The sequence below is a fragment of the Sarcophilus harrisii genome, chromosome 3 (assembly GCF_902635505.1).
Source record: "Sarcophilus harrisii chromosome 3, mSarHar1.11, whole genome shotgun sequence".
Classification (NCBI taxonomy): Eukaryota; Metazoa; Chordata; class Mammalia; order Dasyuromorphia; family Dasyuridae; genus Sarcophilus; species Sarcophilus harrisii.
In genome coordinates this window covers 511153131-511178187 of record NC_045428.1, presented here as the reverse complement: position 1 = coordinate 511178187, position 25057 = coordinate 511153131, and the positions used below count along the sequence as shown (strand labels likewise).

General features: G+C 34.3%; 1 protein-coding gene across 7 annotated transcripts in view; it reads left to right on the top strand.

Annotated features, from left to right (window-relative positions):
• DLG2 (discs large MAGUK scaffold protein 2) overlaps positions 1-25057 on the top strand; it is a 1520398-nt gene that overhangs the window by 806469 nt on the left and 688872 nt on the right. For all 7 annotated transcript variants that reach the window (XM_031963714.1, XM_031963717.1, XM_031963716.1 and 4 more), the window contains one exon: positions 12002-12171. In XM_031963714.1, the coding sequence (XP_031819574.1) occupies positions 12002-12171 (170 nt within the window). The remainder of the gene's footprint in view (positions 1-12001; positions 12172-25057) is intronic.

Below are 25057 nucleotides of genomic sequence, written 5' to 3'. Positions count from 1 at the left end.
TTAACAGATTTCTTTGAGACAGTCATAACCTTATTTATCTGCTCACTCTTTCCACTGGTATCCACCCATCCTATCTCTTTCTGTGTTATTTTTAGCCACATTCTCTTATTTATCCCCTTTCAAAGAATTTACACTCAATGGAATCCTGCTTTCAATTTTTTATATTTTATAGAAAATGGTGCAAAATATTAGGCTGCTCTTTTATACTCTCTTGCTCATTATTGGTCTATCTCTTTTTGATCCATGAAATTCAAAAGAATGGAGTTTGTTAGCTATAACACAAGGATCTTGACTTCTATTCCACTAAATTTTTTATTACATATTATTAAAGGGATGGTTGTGAACCATCATGGAAACAGTGATTCTAGATGTTGGCATCGTTTTATCATTCCCCACTAACTTTACTTCAATTTTGGAATATTTTACTTCACGGTACATCATGGAAATTCTGAAGAGAACTAGGTGACACAATGCATATAACACTGGACCAGGAATTGCTTTTAAATTTGACATTAAGAAAATAATCAGTGTTTGCCTGAGTTTCCTCAACTATAAAATGGAGATAACTATACCATTCTTTCAGGGTTCATAAGAAGATGAAATAATACAATATATGGAAAACACTTGACATAGTATCCAGTACATAGTAGATATTTAATAAATTTTTATTCCCTTCAAGACATATTTTACTCACAGTTTCAAAATTTTCAGACTCAAAATGAATTACAATTGTAAATCTTTGTAGATAATAATTTTCCATGATTCAGAGGCAAATCAATAATGATGTTAAGAAGATAAGCTTGATGTCTTTGAAAGCATTGGGAATTTTCCAAATATGATCTAGTCAATATCTTTGTTTTGTTTTCTTTACAGTACCCCAAATATGTTTGCTTGTTCTTTTCCATTTCATTCAATTAAGAAAACATTTACTAAGTACTTATTGTGTTGAGATTTCAATTCTAGAGGTAGAGTTGATAAAAACCAGTTTGACAAGTCTCTGACAGTGCACTCATAGAGTTTATGGACTAGTAGGAATATGTCACAAATACTGATTATTAGAACAGACAAACTGACAAGGTGGTTATATGACAGATGAAAACATCATAATATGACGTCTTAGTGGAAATCATTACAGATAGTGGAGAATCAGGAAGCCTTCAATAAAAGAGGTAGTATTTAACTTGTTTTTAAATACTAGGAATCTACCGGTCCATGAGAGAATGAGGCATTTTAGGCATGGGGAATAGCTGTGGCCAAAGGTATGATGAAGTAGGAATGTATGAGAAATAGAGAAGAGTCCAGTTTGGTCTAGGAATTATATTCTGTGATTAGGACTCTTTCTTCTCTACCCAATGTGATTCTGAGTACTATGTAACTATTAACTTTGTATAAGTAACTATGTAACTTTAATTACTATACAAATTATAAAAACAAAAATATTAAAAAGAAATAAATTGTACTTATAGTATTATAGACCAATATTATGTTTTGTTCTCCCCCATCTAGCTTCTGATTCATAAGATTGTAATTAATTGTAATAGCTATATCCTTTTCATAGAAACTGCCCACTAGCTCTGTCTTCCACCCTCATCTAGTAATTGTGCTATTGATTGTTCTAAATTTAAATATAGAACTTTTGTTTATTGCTATTTTATCTTATTAGTTCATCCCAATATATAAGTCTTTTGAGATCATTTGGGAACCTAATTTTTTTCATTTGATAAGTTAGCTTTCTCAGGTTCATCTACAAATTCTGCAAGCATGTCTTCATCCAAATCAATAATTAAAAATAACTAACAGAAAAAAAATTAGGAACAAAGCTCTAAGACTTCTTTAAGGAATCATAAATCTACTTATCAATACTGTGAACCAACCAATTCTAAATCCACCTATCTGTACTATTGTGTAATTTTGCATCCCTTCAATTTGTACATAGTGATATTATAAGCCATTTTGTTAATTTACCCACATCACTAGAATACTATATAGTTTAGAAAGCTCTTCATCACAAAAACCCCATAAGTTAGATAATATAAACATGTTTATCAGCATTTTAAAGATTAGGAGGAACTGAGACTTAGGTTGTTCATGTTCATGCAACCAAATAATGTAGAATTACAATTTAAAGCTAGTCCAGATAATAAGACCAACCACTTTCTGCCACTTTGCTTTTCTAAATGCTAGAATGTAGATATACTAAATCCATAGTCTTCTTTTGGTCAGTAAGATACAGGGAAAGCTTGATTATCCATTCCCCAACTGATAGACATTTTTTGTGACTTCTAATTCCTAACCACCATAAAAAGAGCTGCTATAAATAATTTTTGTATAAATAGATCCTTTCCTTTTTTTGTGTCTTTGGGATAACAAATATTATTATTAAAATAAGAAAAAACATCTGAAAATATTGCATTGTACAATAAGAGGTTTACTTCTTTAAAGGGTAGTTTGTTCTCATATCTCTGAGAAAGATTAAAGAGACATATAGACTGACTGATACCCATCACTGTTCCCTCTGTTCACCTAGAAAAGCAGGAAAAAGGGAGACATAATTTTCCAGAAAGTCAAAGACAAATGGTTAAACATAGAGCTGAATATCAGGATGGCACCTAAAGGGGTGTGCATGTGTGTGTATGTTTGTGTGTGTGTGTGTGTGTGTGTGTGTGTGTGCATGGGTGCACATGGGTGCACTTGTGCGCATGCCTGGAATATTATGCCTTTCCTATTTTTCTTTCTTTACTTTTCCTTACTTTTAGTCTAGTCAGGTTACTTGTAAAACTTGTTCTAAAATTGTCTTCCTCTTGCTAAAGTGTGTTTCTCTCCCTATTGTGGGTTGAAGATAAAACTGTGGTTTCTACATTCCAAACTTTCTTAGATTTGATTATTCCATCTGTCTTCCTGGAGAGCCACTCCTATTTAAGTGACATTCCAGTTTCAAATTGAAAAATTCCTCCTATGTTAGAAGTAGAAATATGTCTCCAGAGAATGTTGAAGTTAATCACTGTTTGCTATTCTAAACCCTGCTGATTTGGTAGAAGTTCTTCAGAGAGGAATACATAAATTGACTCACCTGAATCTTCTAAAGAGACAAAAAATGATTTTGCAAGAAGTTACTTCCTTGTAAAGTTGTTCCATAATTTTAAAGAAAAAAAATGAATTTTAAATGGTTTTCTGTGTGTCTCTGTTATAAAAGATTTTTTTTCTTTTTATTGAATTATCTTTCTGAGGTGATTTCTAAGGAAATATGTATAAACTTCAGAAGAAAACAAAATTAGAAAGAATAAAATCACTTTATCAATCTAACTAACACTTCTAGATCTGTATTATAGCTGGATTTCATGGGCTAGTATTTGAAACAATGAGGACCAAAATGTTGGTTTGTTCTGTGCTTAGCACTTCTCATTTCTGGCAATCTTGAATGAGATGAAGAAGTTTATAACTATTTTTCTTTGTTTTGTTTTGTCCCTTTTTAATTATAGTTCCTTATGGTGCACTTTAGAAACTTTCCTGGGGTGCTGAGAAGGCGGGGTATCAGAATCCTTCTAAATTCTAATATCATGACACCTTAGACAGAAATTAGAAACAAAGAAGACCAGAAGAATGAAACCATCATTGTCATTATATTAGAAGGAGATTCTGCCTGTGAATGCCTTTTCAATACAATGGCACAAAATGCAATGAGTGCCTAGCTCCTTATTTTTGTAGAGGATTACTTAGGGTGCCCAAAGCTTGTGACTTATAGATCATTTTTCCTTCTTAGCTAACAGTTGGATAGTATTGATTTGTAGACTTTGACTAAAGAATAAATAAACCCTGTCAGTATCTGTTCCAAAATGGAAAAGAAGGACATTTTTACTTGCATAATGTATCAGTGACTGGTGAGAAGACATTGATTTGGATAATAATGGCTTACTAGCCCAGTAGGGGAAAAAAGGGCAAGAGGGAGGGCAGAAGGAGAGGAAGCAAATCTCATGGTCTACTTTGAGCTCATAAATCTCTTACCCTCGAGAAAGATTTCTACACTGCACTGAAATAACCACCACTTTTCAACAAGTGCCTTCAGTATCCAACTCAGGCAAGACAAATACTTAGTTACATCTTGAAGGAAAAAAACCCTGCACTACATCTTTTTCAAACTCAATCATCTATGAACCAAGGATTCTACTAAATGGAGAAGAGAGAAATATTTTTAAATTAAGTCACAATAAACATTCTTCTTGCTCAATTGTTTCAGTCATTTCTGACTCTTTGTGACTCCATTTGGGGTTTTCTTAGCAGAGATCTTTTTCTAGAGTCTTTTTCTTTTTATAGCTTATTTTACAGATGAGGAAACTGAGGCAAACAGTGCTAAATGCTACCTGTCCAGGATCATACAGCTAATAACTAGCTGAGGACAGATTTGAACTCAAGAAGATGAGTTCATAACATATATTATGTTCATAACATAATATTACATTATGTTCATAACATATATTATATTATACTATATTATGCTATATCATGTTATGTTATATTGTATTGTATTACATTATATGTACCTCATCAAGTTTGGACAACTTAAGTGATATTCTATATCAGTAATGAGCAGTAGCGGTATTATATTTTATGGGGAAAAACAATAAAAATAAAACAAAGAAAAAGAGAAAGTCTCTTCTGTGAGAAGCAGTGTTTTAGACAGAATTTGTATTCTAACTGTAGAGTGATGGTAAATATTATGTTTGCACATTTTCCTCAGACTATAAGTTTATCTACTTTCTAAGGACCAGCTGCTGCTATTTGGCAAGCACCTGTGTGGCCTACAATCTCAAAAATGTTAATCAGTAGTTTTCTTTTATTTTTTTTATCAGCTGAAGGGGAAACTTCCATATGAAATTATTAAAATTGTAACATCTGCTATGATGAAATTACATCATTACTTACCTTAAGGATCTGAGATTTAATTCAAATATCTACTCCTTTCACCAAATAGAGGAGGCAACCTATTGACATTAAAGTAAATATTACTATGAAATGTAGTAGCTAATAAAAACAACAATGACAACAAAAACAACAATAACCCTATCATGGATGTTGATTAGTTTACTGGACTTATTTTCTTTCCCGCTCTCTTTTTTATTCTTTATTATAATGGGTAGTTCTCTGTGATGGAAATAGGATCCAAATAGGATCATAGACCTAGGCCAGGAAAGGATATTAGAGATGACATAATCCAGTATCCTCATTTTACAGATAAGGGAACTAAGACCCAACAAGATTGTGGCTTGTCCAAGATCATAAAGGCAATCATAATCATAAGGGTGATTTAAGTCCAATAGTAAAGTAATGTGTAATAGTCAATAAGTAGTAAATAAAATAGTAAAAAGTAATAAAGTAGTAAGTGATGTAAAAATAAAAGATATCAATAAAATTCATTTTTAAAATCATCTCATGGCCAAGCTTGTGGTATTAAGCTTCTCCAAATTTATTTAGGCTTATGTTAGAGACACCAGGTGTAGTAGAAAGAGTGCTGGCCTTAGAATCAGTAAGACTAACAAGTTGTATCAATTAGAAAAATCAACCATATGGATCATAGTCCTCTAGTAGTTTAGTTATCATAAACACATAATCTTTTAAACTAAAAATGATAAAATACAAGCTAAAAACAGAAAATTTTATTGTCTAATTATATATATTCTATGCATCTTAAATTGGATATGAATTAATATAGCAAAAACACATGTATATTAAATTATAACATGTTTATTTTGACATTAGAAATAAGAACAAAAGAATACAAACTCAGAAAAAGACTTACTAGTTGTCTAACCATCAGCAAATTGCTTAAACTTTCTGACATTCTGTCTCTCCAGCTAAATCATAGGATCATTGATTTTTTATTGCTGAAAGAGGATTTAGAAGTTATCTAGTCTAACAATTTTATCTTATAGTTGAAGAAACTGAGGACCAAAGAAGCTAAGTAACTGGCCAGTTTTCTTATAGGTAAGGATTTAAATCCCAGTCCCCTTATTCCAAATCTAAAGCTCTTTCCACGTATCATGCTTCTTTTGTAAAATGGGAAAAAAAATCACATTTTTGTATCTCACTTACAAGGTGGCTATGACATTTAATTGAATTATATAATTAATATGAAATATTTTGTAAACTTGAAATGTCACATAAATGTCAGTTATTTCTACTGTCCTCAGCTGTCAGGCACAAAGTCATTTGTCAATCCTCTAATCAAAGACCAGTTTGCTTGCAAGAAAGATATGTCAGAGTTTACACCACAGCCATACTACCTTTAAGAGTTAATTCCATATTCTGATGGGTCATTGAAGTGGAAAAGGATATCATTAAATGTTAGTAATACATGTCCTCACCTGAGGAAATTTTTGTTGACAAGGACTCTGCTTGCATTGACAAAAGTGCCTTATGACTTAGTTTATCAAATTTATGTACAAGATTACAAAGCTACAGTAGAATAAAAGTACTTCTGTGCTTTTTCTCTAGCTTGATATAATTTGGAATTTATGGTTCCTGAAGAAATATAAAGGAATTAAAGCTGTTTATCACATTAGACTTGTGTAGCCAATGTAAAAGCAGAGAGAATTTTGATCATAGGACATAGAGCTGAAATGGACCTTAGGAGATCACCTTCTCCAGATGAAGAAACTGAGCCCAAAAGAAGGGAAATGCCCTGTGAGTCAAAAGAACTCATAAATGACAGAGCCAAGAATTTGCCTCAAGTCTTCTTAGTCCTAATACTTTAGTCCATTACACTATTTTATCAGTGTCAATTGATCTAATTCCTGGAATTTCTTGACTTCCTAGAAACAGACATCAATTTTAATTAGTACTTGTATACCTACTTTTAGAACCAAGAAGCTTTACAATAGTATTTAGATCCTGAGATATTTTATTAAAATACTAATTTCTCATCTACACCTAGCACATAAATGAGCTTGCCCTATGAGTTGTGGTTAATGTCAGTATCAATATTCCCATTTAGCAAATTGGGAAACTGAGGTCTTGAGGGATGAAACAATTTGCCAGTGATTACATAGCTCATAAGCATCTTGTTCAATTTCTTTTTCTAAAATGGGATTATTTAAGTATTTTATTCTGTCTTCTATTAACTTGGTCAATTTATATTTTTGTAAACATTCATCCATTTCAGATAGATTGTCACATTTGCTGCCTTAGAGTTGGGCAAAATAGCTCCTAATTATTACTTTAATTTCTTTTTCATTGCTGGTGAGTTCACTCCTTTCATTTTTAATGCTGAATGATTTGTTTTTTTTTTTTTTTCTTTCCTTTTTTTCTGATCGAATTAACCAAAGGTTTATCTATTTTGTTAGGCTTTTTTTCATAAAACTAACTCTTGGTTTTGTTTATTGGTTCAATAGTTTTCTTAGTCTATTTTATTTATCTCTCCTTTGAGTTTCAAAATTTTTAATTTGGTATTTGATTGGGGGGGGGGTTTAATTTGTTCTTTTTCTAGCTTTTTAAATTGCATGCCTAATACATTTAATCTCCTTTTTCTCTATTTGATTTATGTGGCTATTTAGAGATACAAAATTTCTCCTAAGAACTGCTTTGGCTGCATCCCATAGGTTTTGATATGCTGTCTCATTATTGTCATTCTCTTGGATAAATAATGGATTGTTTCTATGATTTGTTGTTTGACTAACTCATTCTTTAGAATTAGATTATTTAATTTCCACAGTGTTAGTTTTGTTCTATCTTTCCCTACCCCTTTATTGAATATATTTTTATTGCATTGTGGTCTGAAAATGAAGCATTTACTATTTCTGCCTTTTTGTATTTGATTGTAAGTTTTTATGCCATAAATACATGGTCAACTTTTGTGTAGGTGCCATGTACTGCTGAGAAAAAGGTGTATTCCTTTCTGTCCCTATTCAATTTTCTCCAGAGATCTCTCATATCTAGGTTTTCTAGGATCCTATTAATCTCCCTAGTTTCTTTCTTGTTTATTTTGTGGTTAGATTTGTCTGATTCGAAGAGGGCAGGTTGAGGTCCCCCACTAAAATAGTCTTGCTGTCTATTTCTTCCTGTAACTCACTTAAAATCTTCTCCATGAATTTTTCTGCTCTACTACTTGGTGTATATGTGTATATACATTTAGTATTGTTACTACTTCACTTTTTACTGTATCCTTTATCAAGATATACTTTCCCTCCTTATCTCTTTTAATAAAATCTATTTTTACTTTAGCTTTATTTGAGATCAGAATTGCTACCCCTGCTTTTTTTTTTTTTTTAACTTTAGCTGAAGCATAATAAATTCTAAGCAGAAAGCATCTAAGGAAGAGTTTGATCTCACTTCTCTTGACTTTAAGTAATTATGTCCAATATTGATTTAATCTCACTAAGAAGAATATGAGAAGATGGTACAGGACATATCTTTTATAAATAGAACTTCTTTTTAATTTGATAAAATTATACAATGATTTTAATAAAACCATAATCTGATAAATAATCCCTAGATGCTTACATATTTATATCATATACATCGGAGAAGACTATGAAATAACATCAGAACTAGAGAAGAAATTCAAGCTCATCTAGTACGTGGGTTCTTAGTTTATTTCATGGATACTATTAGTAGTCTGATGAATCTTATAGACCTCTTTTCAGAATAATATTTTAAATACAAAAATTAAATATATAGGTTATAAAACACAATTATATTGAAATAAAAATAGAAAAAAATGTGGGTTTTTTTTAATCATGTGACAGGCAAAGAATTTCTAATCTAATTCAAATTTTCTGTGATTCTCAGGGAACTGAAGCAATTTATACAGCTAACAAATAACAGTACTGCAATTTGATCTTGGATTTTAAACTCCAAGTTTAGTGCTTTTCCTCTTTATCATTCTATTTCTCTTGGGAGAGTAAGGTCTAGCTGAAAGAATAATTTGATACTTAGGCAAAATCTTCAAGGCAGAGTTTCTTATATGTTTTTATACAGCACTGGAGCAGGTGTGCCACATCATGGAAGGGAGCCTGCAGATAGAGCCAACCAGGTATTTTTGACTAGAGGAAATGATTCTAGGGCAGGGAGCCAGCACTTAAACTCATTCTGCTTTTGAAAGTTGAGGAAAAAAACCACCTGATTAAAAGAAAAAGAAAACTGAATATCTCGTTCATCAAAATGAACTTGCCCTTATCAGTTATCCATGGTAATAGTCATTGCATTTATTTGTAGTTTATTAATTTCTTCTATTATTGTCATCATTGTGGTCATTGAAATCATTATCATTCTTCTTATCACATTCCTCCTGTATCTAGGGATCACAGAGTGAAAAACAAAACAAAACAAAACATCATTTGACTTCAAAAATCCTCCATTCTGTATGATAGATACAAAATACAATGTGGCAGCTGAGGGCATTTATCCCCCTCACCCAGGGCTATGAAGTTTCTTTATTTAAAGGCCCACAAAACAAAAGTTTTTGTTTTTACTATAGTCCGGCCCTCCAACAGTCTGAGAGACAGTGAACTGGCCTCCTCTTTAAAAAGTCTGAGGACCTCTGGTATAGGTGATGAAAGTAAAGTCATTTAAATTCTTAGTGCTCTAAGGAAGTGGTGTCAAGCTCAAATAGAACTGGAAGTCTGTAAATAATACATATGGATCTGTACATGGTGACTTAGAAAACCACATATTGACATTATCTATTTTATTGTATTTTGTTATTTCCCTAATCTGGTTTAGGCTGCATGCAGGAATATGGGGTCTAAATGGGGTATCTGGGCAGGGTGTTTGACAATTTTATGAAACTAAAAACTAAGACAATGACTTATTAATGCCAATTTTCTCATCTGAGAATTTTCTATACCAATAAAATAACATTAATTCTTATCTCTATTTCTATCAGAAATAATATTGGAAGGGTCTTAATTACCTAAATGCTATTGGTTTTAGTTTGGTTGATAAACATAGAAAAGGAAAAGGAGGACTAATTTTTTTTAAGTAGGTATTTGGAGAGAAGTGCACTATCTTATGAATAGCTATTTCTCAGTCCTGGTAGAAGTATTTGGAATTTTTAAAAAGCTTACTTATTAATCAAATTAATCTTTCATTTGGTATTTTAGATTGTAGTAATAAAAAGAACTGAAAGTGTCAGGAAACACAAGGAAAGATATTATGAGGTTGTAGTATAGCAATTATATAAGAACAACCCTATCCCGGAGCCTGCCAAAAGAGGTCATATACCCAAATCATTTATTAATTTTCTAAATTTATTCTTTCAATGCTTCTGAAATCATTTTTGTTGTTATATAATTGTTTTTCAGTCATGTTCAACTGTTCAGGGCACCTTTTGAGTTTTTCTTGGGAAAAATACTGGAGTGGTTTGCCATTTTCTTCTCCAAATCATTTTATACATGAGGAAACTGAGGCAAACATGGTTAAGTTATTTGCTTAGGGTCACATAACTAGTTAGTTAATGTCTGAAGCTGGATTTGAACTCAGATCTTCCTGACTCCTTTTAAGACTTTTTCAGAAAAAAGGACGTTGTGACAGAAAAAAAAGGGAATCAGGACTGTCTTTATATGTGTTTGTTATTCTAAATATAAAGGTATCTGTGAGGTGGTAAGATGAAATGTATGACATTATTTAGAAAAAGATTCCCAGTGAACCAATAAAATTCAGGCAATCTAAGAAGGTTTATGTTTTCCACTGCTTTTCCTTTCTTAAAAAGCATAATCAAAACAAAAGTATGTCTTCAGGGAAGATGTACTTAGTGAGCTGTGCTTCAGTCAAAACCAGTATGAAATTAGAAGTTAAAACTGTTCTCAATGATCCAGGAATCTCTACTCCCAGTGCTTACGGAAACCCAGCTTCTCATTTTCCCATACTTTCTCGGCAGAGGAAGCATCTTTTATGCTGGAGATCGTCTATTTTTCCCCTTCATATTTCAGGAATGTCTTTGTGGCCATCCAGCTTGTCCATCTGTTCTCTGTCACTAGATGAACTGGTCTACTTTTTTTTTTTTCAGGGCTACATAGAATTAGAGCATCATATACCTAAAGTAATAAAAGATTGCGGATACTACCTAGTCCAATACTTTTGCTTTATAGAAGGTGAAATTGGACTAATAAAATTATATTATTTGCCCAATTTGACTGAGTTTAAAAGTTAAAAAGTAAATGAGATATCAAGGCCTCAGATTCAAAATCCATTTTTCTTTTTAGCTATAACAGGAACTCTTAATCTGGATCCTATACATTTGCTTTTTTAAAAAATCTTGATATTATATTTCAACATAATTTATTTCTCTTATAATGCTGTTTTTTTTTCATTAAAAACATTATTTTGAAAAGGGATTCATACATTTCATTAGACCATCTAATGGATCCCCAACACAACAAAGGTTAAGAAGCCCTGATATTCCATGTTATATTTCCTTTGCCCTTCCTTATTTCTTTCACAAAACTTCTTGTGTTCAAGTGATTGCTATTTCTTGAACGATTAAAAATAGAGAGAAAACCATACCTATCAATGCCTGGGAAATTAACTATCTGATTCATACTAGGCCTACTTTTTTTTTTCTTTTTGCTTAGGCAGTCAGGGTTGTGACTTGCCCAGGGTCACACAGCTAGGAAGTGTTAAGTGTCTGAGGTCAAATTTGAACTCTGGTCCTCCTGATTTCAGGGCTGGTGCTCTATCCACTACACCTCCTAGCTGCCCCATAGGTCCACTTTTAAAGCTGATCATGTCAACTAATTTTCAGGGTTTTATATGATTGAAGAAGAGCTCAACTAAGATGGTAATGGGATATGGATCGGTGATATTTTGTATTTTGTTGTTCCCCAACCACCCCATTCCCACCTTGGGTCCACATTATTTTGATAAATACTATAATTTCATTCTTTTCAGCAAGCTTTCTCATTAGTTTTTGGTAAATATTCCTCTTTAAATAACGTTTATTTTGGTTAATGTTTGAATTTCAGGAAGCAAAGATCTATTCTTAATCATGGGTTTTTTTCTTTCCATACAGGGTCAATGACTGTATCTTACGGGTAAATGAAGTGGATGTCTCAGAAGTCTCCCATAGTAAAGCAGTGGAAGCACTAAAGGAGGCAGGTTCGATAGTCCGACTGTATGTCCGCCGAAGGAGGCCTATTTTGGAGACAGTTGTAGAAATCAAACTTTTCAAAGGTCCTAAAGGTAAATTTTTAAGCTCATATAAAACATTCTCTATCAAAACTATACCATAACATGTACCTGAAAATGCTTCCTCATAACTTAAAGGGTTCTTGACATATATATTTTTTTTAAACAATGGAGACACTTAGTTTTTAAGTACAGTATTGATTCTTCAAAATGGCCTTTGATTGATTCTAAGACCTGAACATCCAGCTTGAGTAAAGACAGAATTGCTTGTAATTGTCTTTCTTCAGCCAATCTATGTTAGAAATTAGACTTGAATCTTCCTGACTCCAAGGCTGGATTTTATATCTATTTTATAGAAAGATATATGTAAGAAATATCTTCAAACGTATACACATAGAGAAAGAGAGAGAGAGAGAGAGAAAGAGAGAGAGAGAGAGAAATACAGAGAGAAAGAGAAACAGGGAAAGAGAGAGAGAGACAAAAAGAGACAGAGAAAATAGAGACACAGGCAGAAGAAAGACAGATATAAAGAAACAGAGAAATTCAGTTCAAATATTTATTAACTATCTACCATGTACAGAGTACCATACTAAGGCTTTAGAATAAATATAGATAAAATTTATCTAAATCTAAAAAAAAATTTAGATAAAACATCAGTCCTGTATTCATGGAGCTTATGCTCACATTCAATCATACATTTAAAAATATCCTAGAGAATCCCCAATGATCAACTATATTTTTAAATACACAATTATAGTAGTAGTGTGATGGAACTATGATCAATATATTATAGATATTCCTTCCTAGTCAGTGAGTCAGTTATCAATTTATCAAGCACTTACTATGTGCAAAGTAACATATACTTCCCAGGCTTGTTGTGAGAAAGAATAATTGTAAAGCACTTAGCACATTGCTTGGAACATAATTAATACTATTTAATTGTTGGTGATTGTTATTATTTATACTACCTGTCCTGTGCTTTTCTTCTTTAGTATACATGACAACCTTCTCACACCTATCATACATTTGTTCTTTGTACTTCAGGGAACCTGCAGCCATTTTTGTCTTTGGAGACTGGGCTATACCTTGACTCCCATCAATGTGCTATGACCACGAGAATGTTAGTGCTAAAAATGTAGGCCTTTATTTCAGGGAGATGGTTGTGGTCATTAATGACAACACTGTGAAATGTAGCAAAGCCAATCTGATCTGATCTCCCAGTGCATAGTCCATAGGACAAGTCTCTCTCCATGATACTTTCTTGACATACATCTCAACATAATTATCACCAACATAATGGTCCCTGGCATAATGATAAAATCCATGAGCAGTTCTCAGCCTTGCAGATTGTCCCCCTCTGTGACCCACTCCAGATTCCTTATCGTTATTACAATGGAATTATCTATTATTCAATCCCTGTCTTCCTCATTCTGTGTCCCATTCATTCTGTCTGCTAGTAGTTGTCCACCCCATCCTTCTGTTCCATCACCTGGTAACATTTTGGAGACCATCTGCTCTTTTGCTAGCAAATGTTTGCAGAAATTCTAGCAGAGATTCAAAATATTGTCACAAGAGCAAAGATTTAGGACTGGAAAGAGAAATTGGAAGTCATCAAGCTCAACCCCCTCATTTACAAATGAGGTCACTGAGGTACAGAGAATGTAAATGAATTCTCCAAGTTGTAGAGACAATTAGATGGTGACACAGAGCATCGAGCACTGGGTTTCAAGTCAGGAAGACCAAAGTTCAAATCTGGTCTTAGACCCTTATTAGCTGGGTGAGCCTGAGCAAAGTATTTAACCTTTGTCTCAGTTAACTGAACTATAAAATCAAGTTAATAGCATCTACATCCCAAGGTTGTTGCAAAGACAAAATGAGAAAATGAGATATTTGTAAAGTGCTTAGTACAGTAGCTGACATATAGTGAATTCATAAGAAATGTTGATTTTCTTCATTCTTCCCTTCTTCCCTTCCTTCCTTTGTCCTTCCCTCTTTTTGTCTCTTCCTTTCTTCTTCCCTCCTTGTTGTCCTTTTCCTTTCTCCCTCCCTCCCTCCATTTCTACCTTCCTTCTTTAGTTCTATCCTTTCTTCTTGTTTCTTTTTCTTCCTCCTTCCATCTCTCCCTTCCTTGCTTCCTCCTTCTCTTCTTCTTCTTTCTTTCTTTCTTCCTTCCCTCATGCCTTCCTTTTTTCCCTTTCTTTCCCTTCTTGCTTTTTTCCTTTCTCTTCCTTTTTTCCTTCCTTCTCTCATTCCTTCCTTCCTCCTTCCCTCTTCCTTCTCTCTTTCCTTCCTTCCCTCCTTCCTTCCTTCATTCTTTCCTTCCTTCCTTCCTTCCTTCCTTCCTTCCTTGCCTCCTTCCTTCTCTCTTTACTTCTTTCCTTCCCTCCTTCTTTCCTTCCCTTGTTCCTTCCTTCCTTCCTTCCTTCGTTCCTTCGTTCCTTCCTTCCTTCCTTCCTTCCTTCCTTCCTTCCTTCCTTCCTTCCATCCTTCCTTCATCATAGAGCAGAAAAGGACCTCAATAACCATTAGATATAACTTTCTAATTTTACAGATGAAGAAGTAGAGGGAGTCTAAGGAATTTGTCCAAAGTCACACAAGTAATATCATAGGCAAAATTTAAACACTGATACTCTAATTTCAGAACCAGTACTTTTTCTACAGTATGCTTCCAAAAAGAAATAAAATTTCCTATGCCATAATCATGTTTGAAAGGTATATATGTGTGCATGGATTTATCTGTGTATGTATGTGTACACTCTTTCTTGCTAGGAAGAACTGTCTGATAATTGGAAAAAGAAGGCAATCATACACAGGAAATGCCTGATGCCCCAAACCACTCAGGTTCACTAGGTAATAAAACACATTGGAGATAAAAAACCGAAGTGTGATCTGTGGGGGCACATGTGGTTTGTCAGTAAATACTGCACATTTAAAATATATGTCTATCAAATGACTTCCTCTACTACCCTCTAAGCTAGAATTTAGGAGAAGTAATTTGAAGGAGGCCTGTGATTAAGCAAGTGCAAAGCAGCTAGTTTCTGTGGCCTGAGGCAAAGGAACATAAGACAGTAGAAAATATGAGGCTGGCTGTTTTAAGATTTACACGATGTCTTGAGAAACCATTTAGCTGGACCAAAGCCACAGTATAAAAATGAAGATGAAAAACTGCCCTCCTGTTCACTAAAGTTCTCTCATAGCCTTCCTTGAAACTTGCCACTGGCTAATTTTGTTATACTATGGTTATAATAGCTCCTATTTCTGGAGTGTTTTAAGATTTACAAAGTGATTTCCTTCTAGCAAATGTATGCAGAAAAGGGAACATAAGGCAAGTATTATTTTCCATTTTTTGCAAATGAAAAAATTGAGGTCCAGAGTCATAAAGTGACATACCCTAGACTGTGCAAAGTTAGTGGCAGAGCAAGGGCATGAATCCACTCAATGATTGTATTGCTAAAGTCAATGACTTTTCTATAGGATTCATTTAATAGCAAACTACAACCATTTTTTCTATGCTTTTCCAAATGTTTTTAAAGATGATCATGCAATAAGTGTATACATTACAATAACATTACACTTCATTGGTGGTTACATTTGTAACTGTATCTGCCACTCAGAATATAACTAAAAGTCAAGGAACAAGCAAAGAATTCTTTGCAAAACCAACAGAATTATCATAAAATCTACATGCTCTATTACATCACTGTCTCCCCAAAATGAGCTAAGTATCCTAAATTATACTACAAATACACATGTGCATGCATTTATTAGTTACACATATACACACATATTATATATTTATATATAATTGGTTAATGTTTGCAAAGCACTATCCACAATAATTCTGAAATTGATACTATGACTATTAGTAGGGCAGCTAGATGGTGCAGTGGATAAAGTGCTGGACTACGAGTTAAGAAGACTACTTTTCTTAAATTTAAATCCAGCTCAGACACTTACTAGCTATGTGACTCTGGGTCATTTAACACTGTTAACTCACTTTTACTATTGAAATGAGCCAGAAAAGGATAAGTCAAACAACTGCAGTATTGTTACCAAGAAAATTCCAAATTTATGTCCAAAGAGTTGGATATAACTCAAATGACTATACACCAACAAATAATAGCACTCTCAATTTACAGGTATGGAAACTGAGGTTCCATGAAAATGAAACCCACTCTTAGAACAAGACTCTTATCTTTAAGAATTGAATAGAGTCCATAAAATTTAGCATATCTATTTTGAATGGCATGGATTTTTTTCCCTCCTGACTTCTTAGCCATGATTGAACTTTTTGGAAATCTAACATTCAGATAAATTGAATATTATGTGTGATAATTTTTTAATGTGTGTTTATATGACTGATACATTCATCATTGAGATAGGTTGTAGTTATTTGTGGATAAATCATTAGGCCTAGGGTCAGGAAGATTTGGGTGCAAATAAAGGCTCAGACACTTACTCTGTGATCCTGGGAAAGTGACACAGTTAGCCTCTATTTCAGTTTCCTCAACTGTAAAATGAGAATAATACTGCACTTCTCTCCCAGGGTTGTAGTGAGGATCAAATGAAATATTATCATAATACCTAGAATATAATAGGTATTAATAATGTTTATCTTCCCTTCCTTTTTCTTTCCTTCCCCCTTATTCACTGTATTATATATGCACTAATATTGATTTAAACTGAAGAACTTTAACATGACTTTAGCTAGATCCATTGTAAGATTTTCAATTGGATTCTGTAGTCCAGAGAGCTTGAGTGAGGAGTCAGAAAGCTTTACTGAAGTGCTAGTTCAGCTATTTCCCAGCTGTATGACCTTGACCTTTTCCTTACTTGGTCTCAGCTTTCTCTCCAATAAAAGGAAGGATTAACCTGGCTGATATGTGAGGTATCTTCCAGTCCTAAAGTTCTATGATCTTTAATGTGAGTGGTGAAAATGGTCCAGATAAGATCAATTGAATATCTTCAGCCAGTTTGCATTACTGGATATCAGAACATGAAAGCTACCAAGCCAGTTTCGAAGACTGACATTTTCTAAAATCCTGTGCCAGGCTTTAGGCTTGGAGGTTTTTCCAGAATTTGGATTCTTTTGTTAATTCCCCCTCACATTCTCCCCAAGTCAGAAATTTGGAGACCAGATAGTACTGTTCTTCTCATTTGTTTATGTCTTTTATATGAATATTCTCTAATCAGCTTCCTTGCTCCAGATACCACTGTGACTTTCTCCCAGTAGTATGCTAGAACTGTCTACCTTTAATTCCCACATTTAATAGTAATAAAGATAATAATAATAATTGAAGTGATATAATTACTTAAGCACATATACAATGCAATGTTTTATTAAAATTAAATATATCCTCATCCAAAAGAAAATACTATTTATATGATGCTGGAAGAAAAAGCATCATAGAATTTAGATCTAGAAAAGTCCTGAGAGAACCTCAACCATAACCTGCTCATTTTATAGAAGAAGAAAAGGTGGATTGCCCACCAAGGTCCCATCCACCATTGAAGGTAGACTTCAAACCCCCCCCCAAATTAGCATAATCTTTGCTTGCTATTAATAGAAGCCTAAGGACCAGAATTGTGATAACAAAAGTGGGATTATGACTACATTAGGATTACTGCGATCAGTTCTGATCACTTCCATTTAGGAAGGATATGAATAAATTGGAGAATACCTAGAAAAAGTCCATTGAGGTGATTAAAATAAAAAGACTTCAGAGAGGCAGAAATTGACTTGACATAAAGATAAACTTCCTAATATTTGAATCTCCCAAAAGAATAATGGCTAGACTAAGATTGGAATTTCTCAACATTAGAGTAACCAAATTTAATAGTATGGCAGCCAGAGCCTTGGACTTAGTCAGAAAGGCCTGAAATATGAATCCTGCTAAAAAATACTAGCTGTGTAATCTTGTCATAGAGTCACTTAGCCCTTCTCTTTCTTGTTACTTCATCTTTAAGTGGGGAAAATAATAGCACCTACTTCATAAGGATGTTGTGGGGATCCAGAGATAGCTTTGTTATTGTTGTTCAGGCATTTCAATTATGTCTGACTCTTCATGACTGCTATTGAGCAGAAATACAAAAGTGTTTTGCCATTTCCTTCTCCAGCTCATTTTACAGATGAGAAATCTGAGACAAACAGGGTAAAGTGACTTACCTAGGTTCACCCAACTAGTAAATATCTGAGCCTAGATGTGAATTCAGATAGATGGACCTTTCTGACTCTAGACCCAATACTGTCTACACTTTTACCACTTACTTGACCCAGAAGGCTTTGGGAGAAAGTGAAGCTGATGACTTCACACAGACTTCCATCACTTAAATCCAATGCACTTGCCTGTCATAATATTACTTCCCTGATGTCATGGTCTTCTTTGAGAAAGAAGGACAAACAACAGCAATAACAATAGCCAGTGAGCATAGATGCACTATTTTTCACACCTGAAAGCACCAGCTATCATTAACCTTGGAAGTAAGTGTAAGTATGCGCTAGTCTCTTACTAGAAATGTTCCACAGAGCATTCTTGCTCAGCTAATTTGATTATTTCTGAAGATCCTTCAGACTCAAAGATTTTGTTAGACTGAAATTCAGGGAGACAAAAATGGTTTGTAAGTAGAGGGGTAAGGTGGCCAGACTTCTTCATTGTGAAGGTTATTTTGATTGTTCTGTGACAGACAGATTGGAGACATGAAGGATTAGTACCAAAGGCAACTATTGCAATCTTCCAGTTGTCAGATGCTTAAACTAGGATGGTAGCAACATGAATGCAACACAGGGAACAGAAGAAAAGAAAATATAGAGAGATGTGCAGGAAAGAAGACTCAGAGGTTTCCATTCTAGAATTATGAGTCTGAATAACTGGAAGGATAATGGTACCATCAACAGAGGAGAGTCTTGCACAAATAGCTAAATTTGGAGCCCATCAATTATTCTTCTTAGTTTAAAATCTAAGAAACATCATGTCTCCTTAAGGATGAATAGACCACCTGAAATCTCATCATACAGATTGACAAAGTTTTTGATACTCACCACTGCAGCTCCCTTAATTGCTTCATCTTCTCAATGGAGAATGAATCAATGAATTCCTCCCAAAGCCTTTCTTTGTAGGATTTTCCAGATAACTGAAGCGTCAGTTCTAATAGGCTTCAACTCCAAAGTGGAGCTCCCTGGCTTTGTCCCCCCACCCATTTCAGTTTTCCTTCTGTGTAGTCTTCCTGACCCCTATAGATTGTAAACACCTTGAGGACGAGGACTATTTTTTCTTTTATGTATCCCATGGGATTTATCATTGTATCTGGCACATAGTAGACAATGAACATGAATGGTTATTGAATTCTGTTGAAATGGAAAGAAGGGACCTCCAAAATCCTGTAATTAAATCTATACCAGAATACCATCCCTCTATATGCCATCTCCAGCAGTAGTCTTCCTGCTTAAAAGTGAAAACTTTCCATGAGAATAACCCTCTTACTTTGGTTCCTTATTTCAAGCCTAAATCTGCCTCTATGCATGTTCAACTGCTCTTCCAAATTCTATCTTCTAGGATCAAAGTCTTATAGGGCTTTCATTTTACAGCTTTTGAAATATTTAATATTTAAATTGTGTTTTAAATTTAATTTTAAATACTGTTATTATGCCACCCTTGCTCCTCATATCCTGTTCCCACTAAAGTCTCAGCTTTCCAGGATAAACAACTTCTTCAACTGATCATCCCATGACATGATCCCATGATCCTTCAAAGCTTGTAGCTCTCTAATCTATCAATGAATGCCCTTTCAGAAATGGGTCTTGCAGAAGTAAACACACTTCTCTAGCTTTGCTGACTAAAAAAAAAAAAATGTAATGGAACTTTCTCTTTCTTAAATTTTATACACTCTGTTCTTCTAATCTCACCTCAAATCATCGAGTTCTTTCAGATGCCATTTCACATCGTTCATTTGTATATGGAGCCTGTAGTTTAATAAAATCTCAAGTTATTTTTCAGACACTCTATTCTAGTTTAGACTGGGTTAGGCTAGGCTGGGCTGGGCATAGCATTCTGCTCCTTAGCTTATACATGTGAAATTATTTTTATTTGTTTATTTGGAACCCAAGTATATTCTTTTAAATTGAACCTTATTAAGTTTCATATTATTAGATTCAATCCAATTTTGTAGCCTTTCAAGATCTTTTGGGGACTCTGATTCATCTCATAGGGTAGGTATCCTTCCAAACTGCAAATTTGATAAACATTCCATTCGTGTCTTTATTCAAGTCTGAAAAAAATGTTAAACAGTACAGGGCCAGACAAGGACCAGAAGTTGAAAGGAATAGCAAGTTTAGTGGGGAAGATAATTAGTTCCATTTTGAACATATTGGGTTTGAAATGCCAAAAGCACACTTTTCCTCTTTCCCTCATTGGACCATTGTTCACTCCTTATTATCTCTGTAGCAGTGAATGCCTGGATCATGGGTCTTTCTTGAAATCAACTTTTGGTTATATTTTATTATACAATGAATAAATAAAACTTTTCTTATGACTTCATATCAGGTGATTTGCTGCTTATGGAAAAAAGCCTCAAATATTATCACTGTAACCATCCTACCCTTTATCTCCATAGATCATATAGTATAATCTAGAAAGAAAGCAAATGATTTTGCTTAAATTTGATTAAAGTTGTGTAAACAAAGAAATTTCTCATCCTCTTCCTTCACTGTACCCTGGAACAGAGTTGCTGTCATACTCATTGGCTAAGATGTAGTTAAATGGTACTTCAAAGTAAGACCTTTTCATTGAACTTGATATTCGAGGCTTCTGAAAAAAAAAAAAAAAAAAACTTTTGAACATTAAAAAAAATCTAATCCACTCATTTCAAGATAGAAAGAATCAGAAACAGAGGTAGAATGAACTTCCAATTTGTCAAAATTCAAAGATTTTCCTAAGGAAAGCAAATCCTAAATATTCTATGGAGGTTAAATACAACCAAGAGTGTTTTCCTAACCAACGTTGTCATAAAAGCATTATTGTGAAATATTTTAACTAAACCACATTAAAATACCCTTTATCATTCTATCATGTCATTAGTCAGATTGTTAGAGACAGTCCAACTAGAGGACTTTTCTGTTAGTCCTTTTCCCTAGCATCCTCATCATGAAGTCCTAATAGTGATTCTCCAGTGCTCTTGATCCTGATAGCACTGATGGCATCCTTGGGGTTTATCCCCATCTTACTGTTACAACATGGTAATCTATCTATCCCTAGGCACATCTCCCATCCCTTCCATCCCACCCCCAACCAACCTACTAATAATGCATTCACTCCTTGATGTATTTCCCTATACTAGCTCACAAAGCTAAGTACTTAGCTTAGTAGAGTTAATCCACTCTGCTCCCATTTATCAAATGTCACTACTCTAAATCCAATTTACTCCTTCCTATATCTCTCTACTCAGAACTTTATCATTGCCTGCTCTATAGATTATAGAACCAAAATCTGTACTCTGCATTCTCTTTATTGTACTGCCTATCTCAGATACTGTCTAATCCAATTACATGTTACAGAAGCAGTTAGGCAATACAATAAAGAAAATGCAGAGCTTGGAGTCAAAAAGATCTGAGTTCAAAATTGACCTCAGATACTCATTAACTGTGTGACCTTAGTCAAGTCACTTAAATGATATCTATATCAGTTTCCTCAACTGAAAATGAGGACAATAATAGCACTTGCCCTTCCCTTTGGAATATATGAAAATCAGATGGACAATATTTGTATAGTGCTTAGTATAGTGTCTAGGACTTACTAGGAAGCTTAATAAATTCTCGTTATTTCCTCCCTACTTGCTTACCTACCTAGGTAATAAACAGCAAAAATGGGATTTTATCTCAGTTTCTCTGATGCCAGAGCCAGTATTTCATTGTATCTCACTGGTGGTTCAATCTCCACTCTACCCAGTTCTTTCTTTGGAACTAATTACTTCCTTAATGTTGTTTTGACTAAAGTCATATTGTTATAGAATTACCTAATGAATTTGGGTGGATTATTACCTACATTTGTAATACAGAATGTATAAGTATTCAGTCCCAAAATAAAATATGAAGCTGTGATGAATTTTAATATTTGAAAAAAATATGATCATTTGCAACACAGTTTCAGTGATCTCTGTATTGCTCTTTAAAAACATGAAGCTAAAGAAAAAATAAATGTAAAAATAATGAGAAACATGTAAGGTTTTCCTGTTCTCCCGGAAAGAACTTTGCAACTGCTCAGAATATCCTACAACAGCATTTGCCTCTATTGAAGTACATAAAGTCAAAAAGCATTATTGTTTCATTGTCACCAACTCTTCCTGATGCCATTTAGAGTTTTCTTGGCAAAGATGGTGGAGTAGTTTGCCATTTCCTTTTTTTGCTTATTTTATAGATGAAGAACTTTGGTAAACAGGGTTAAGTGACTTACCCAGGGTCACACTATTAAATGACAAAGGACAGATTTGAATTCAGGAAGATGAGTCTTCCTGACTCCAGGTCCAGTACCCAGTATCCACATGCCCCTAAAAGACAATTATCTTCTTGCTAACTTCATTGAGCGCCCAACTAAATACATTTGGTTTCCAAACCCATTGGCTAGCATGTATCACATTCTTCTTCTCTGGAGCATTTTCACACAATAAAACCAAAACCAGTAGAATAGCTTATTCATAAATTTTACCTTGGAACATCAGTAAACTGTCAGTCAGAGAAGCCTTGTTCTACACTGCCATGGTGCATGAACATAACTGAATGTATACTTTCTGCAGGTACTTTATCCCATAGTGCAACATAAAATAAAGTTTGAAATTAAATTTCTATTTTCAGCTGCCACAAAGCAGGCTGCTTTATGCATCTTTTTTATTTATTTTTTTGTTTGTTTCTAATGGTAATTTTCCACCCACACTCTGATTATTGTAATCAGGGAAGGCACCAATACCTGGAGAGGCTAAATCAATCAAAAGGATAAACTAGGTACAAACAAATCCTTAATCAGTTTGGGAGGAGTTAAGTGCTTTTGTTCCTTGGATGAAAAATGGTGCCATACAGGAAACATCTCATGACTGGCTAAAAGAATCAGACATACTGCTGGGCCTACAAATAATATAGTGAAGCCCTTGCAACTGCTAATTAGTAGCAGTGGGCTTAAAAGGTGGTAGTCAAATCCACTGGTAAGAGGACCCTCAGAAGAAATTGCCCTTGGGAAGACGAGCTTGAGTTTCTCACACATAACCCATTAACCATATCCTGGCCTTCTAATCTTTCCAGAAGATCTGGAAGGTAAGACTGAGAGAATCAATCTCCCTGGAGCAGCAAGGGCTAATAGTATTGTTTGCATTGGGAGCTTAAAGACCCATCAAAGTTAAACTATAGGGATCAAGAAAAGTCACCTCTGAAATTCTATAAGAATACTGAAGTTTTGTCCCCAGCAAAGTGTTATATTGAAGACCATCTTCATGACACTTCCCCAAAGTGAATAAAGGACTCTTACAGTTAGGGGACTGAGTCTTCCTGACTCCAGGTCCAGGTACTCTGGGCACTCTGTGTCACCCTGAAGAAAGAGATAGCACTGAAAAACATGAGGAGCATTTGATGGAATTGGGGATGCTTAGCTTATGGAAAGGAAGATAGCATGGGGACATGTAATCATTGTTTTGAGATATTTAAAGGGTGGTCAAGCAGAGAAAAAGAGGTAAGGGGAGATTTCCCTAAGAGTTGGTCATTTAATCCCAGAAGGCAGCTGCAGCAGCAGCAATAGTAATAGCAAGGGGAGGAGGAAGATGAGGAGGAGGAGGAAGAAGAAGAGGGAGAGAATAAGTAAAAGGAGGAGGAGGAGGAGGAGGAGGAGGAGGAAGAGAAATAGTAGTAGTAGTAATAGCAACAACAACAATAGTAGTAGTAATGGTAGTAATAGTATTCTTGTTGTTATTGTAATAGTAATAGCAGTACCAGCAGCAGTAGTAGTAATAGTAATACTAGAAACAGTAGTAGTGGTATTCTTGTTGTTATTGCAATGGTAATAACAGCAGGACCAGCAGCAGTAGTAGAAATAGTAGCAGTAGCAATAGTAGTAGTGATGATACTAGTGATAGTAGTAGTAGTTGTAATAGCAGAGCAGCAGCAGCAGCAGTAGTAATAGCAATTGTAGTAGCAGTAGGATGTCATAGTAGTAAAAGCAGCAGCAGAAATAGTAGTAGTAGTAGTAGCAGCAGCAGCAGCAGCAGAAATAGTAATACTAGTAATAATAGCAGCAGCAGTAGTAACAGGAGGCGGAAGAGGAGGAATAATAGCAGCTGCAACAGTAGTAGTATTAATAGTGTAGTAGTAGTAGTTGTTGTTGTAGTAGTAGTAGCAGCAGTAGAAATAGTAGTAGTAGTAGTAGTAGTAGTAGTAGTAGTAGTAGTAGTAGGGCAACTAGTTAGCCCAATGAACAGAGGGCCAGACCTAGAGTCAAGAAGATTCATTTATATGAAGTTAAATTCGACTTCAGACACCTACTAACCGTGTGACCCTGAGCAAGTCATAACTCTGCTTGCCTCAGTTTCTTCATCTGCAAAATGAGCTAGAAAAGGAAATGTCAAACCACTCCAGAATCTTTGCCAAGAAAATCCCAAATGAGGTCACAAAGAGTCAGATACTATTGAAGCAAATTGAATAATAACAACTAGTTGTACTACTGGTAATAACTTCATTTTATGGAGGAAACTGAGGTATACAGAAGTTAAGTGACTGTCACACAGTAAACAGTTTGAGACAGGATGTTCTAACTGCATTTCAGATCTATACATCATACCACCAAACTTTTATATGGAAAAGTGGATACAAGTTGAAGAGAAGCAAATTTAATGTCAGTGTAAGAAACTATTTTCTTTTTTTAAAAACATTATTTTATTTGAAAAAACGGTAAGAAAAAAAAGCAGAAAG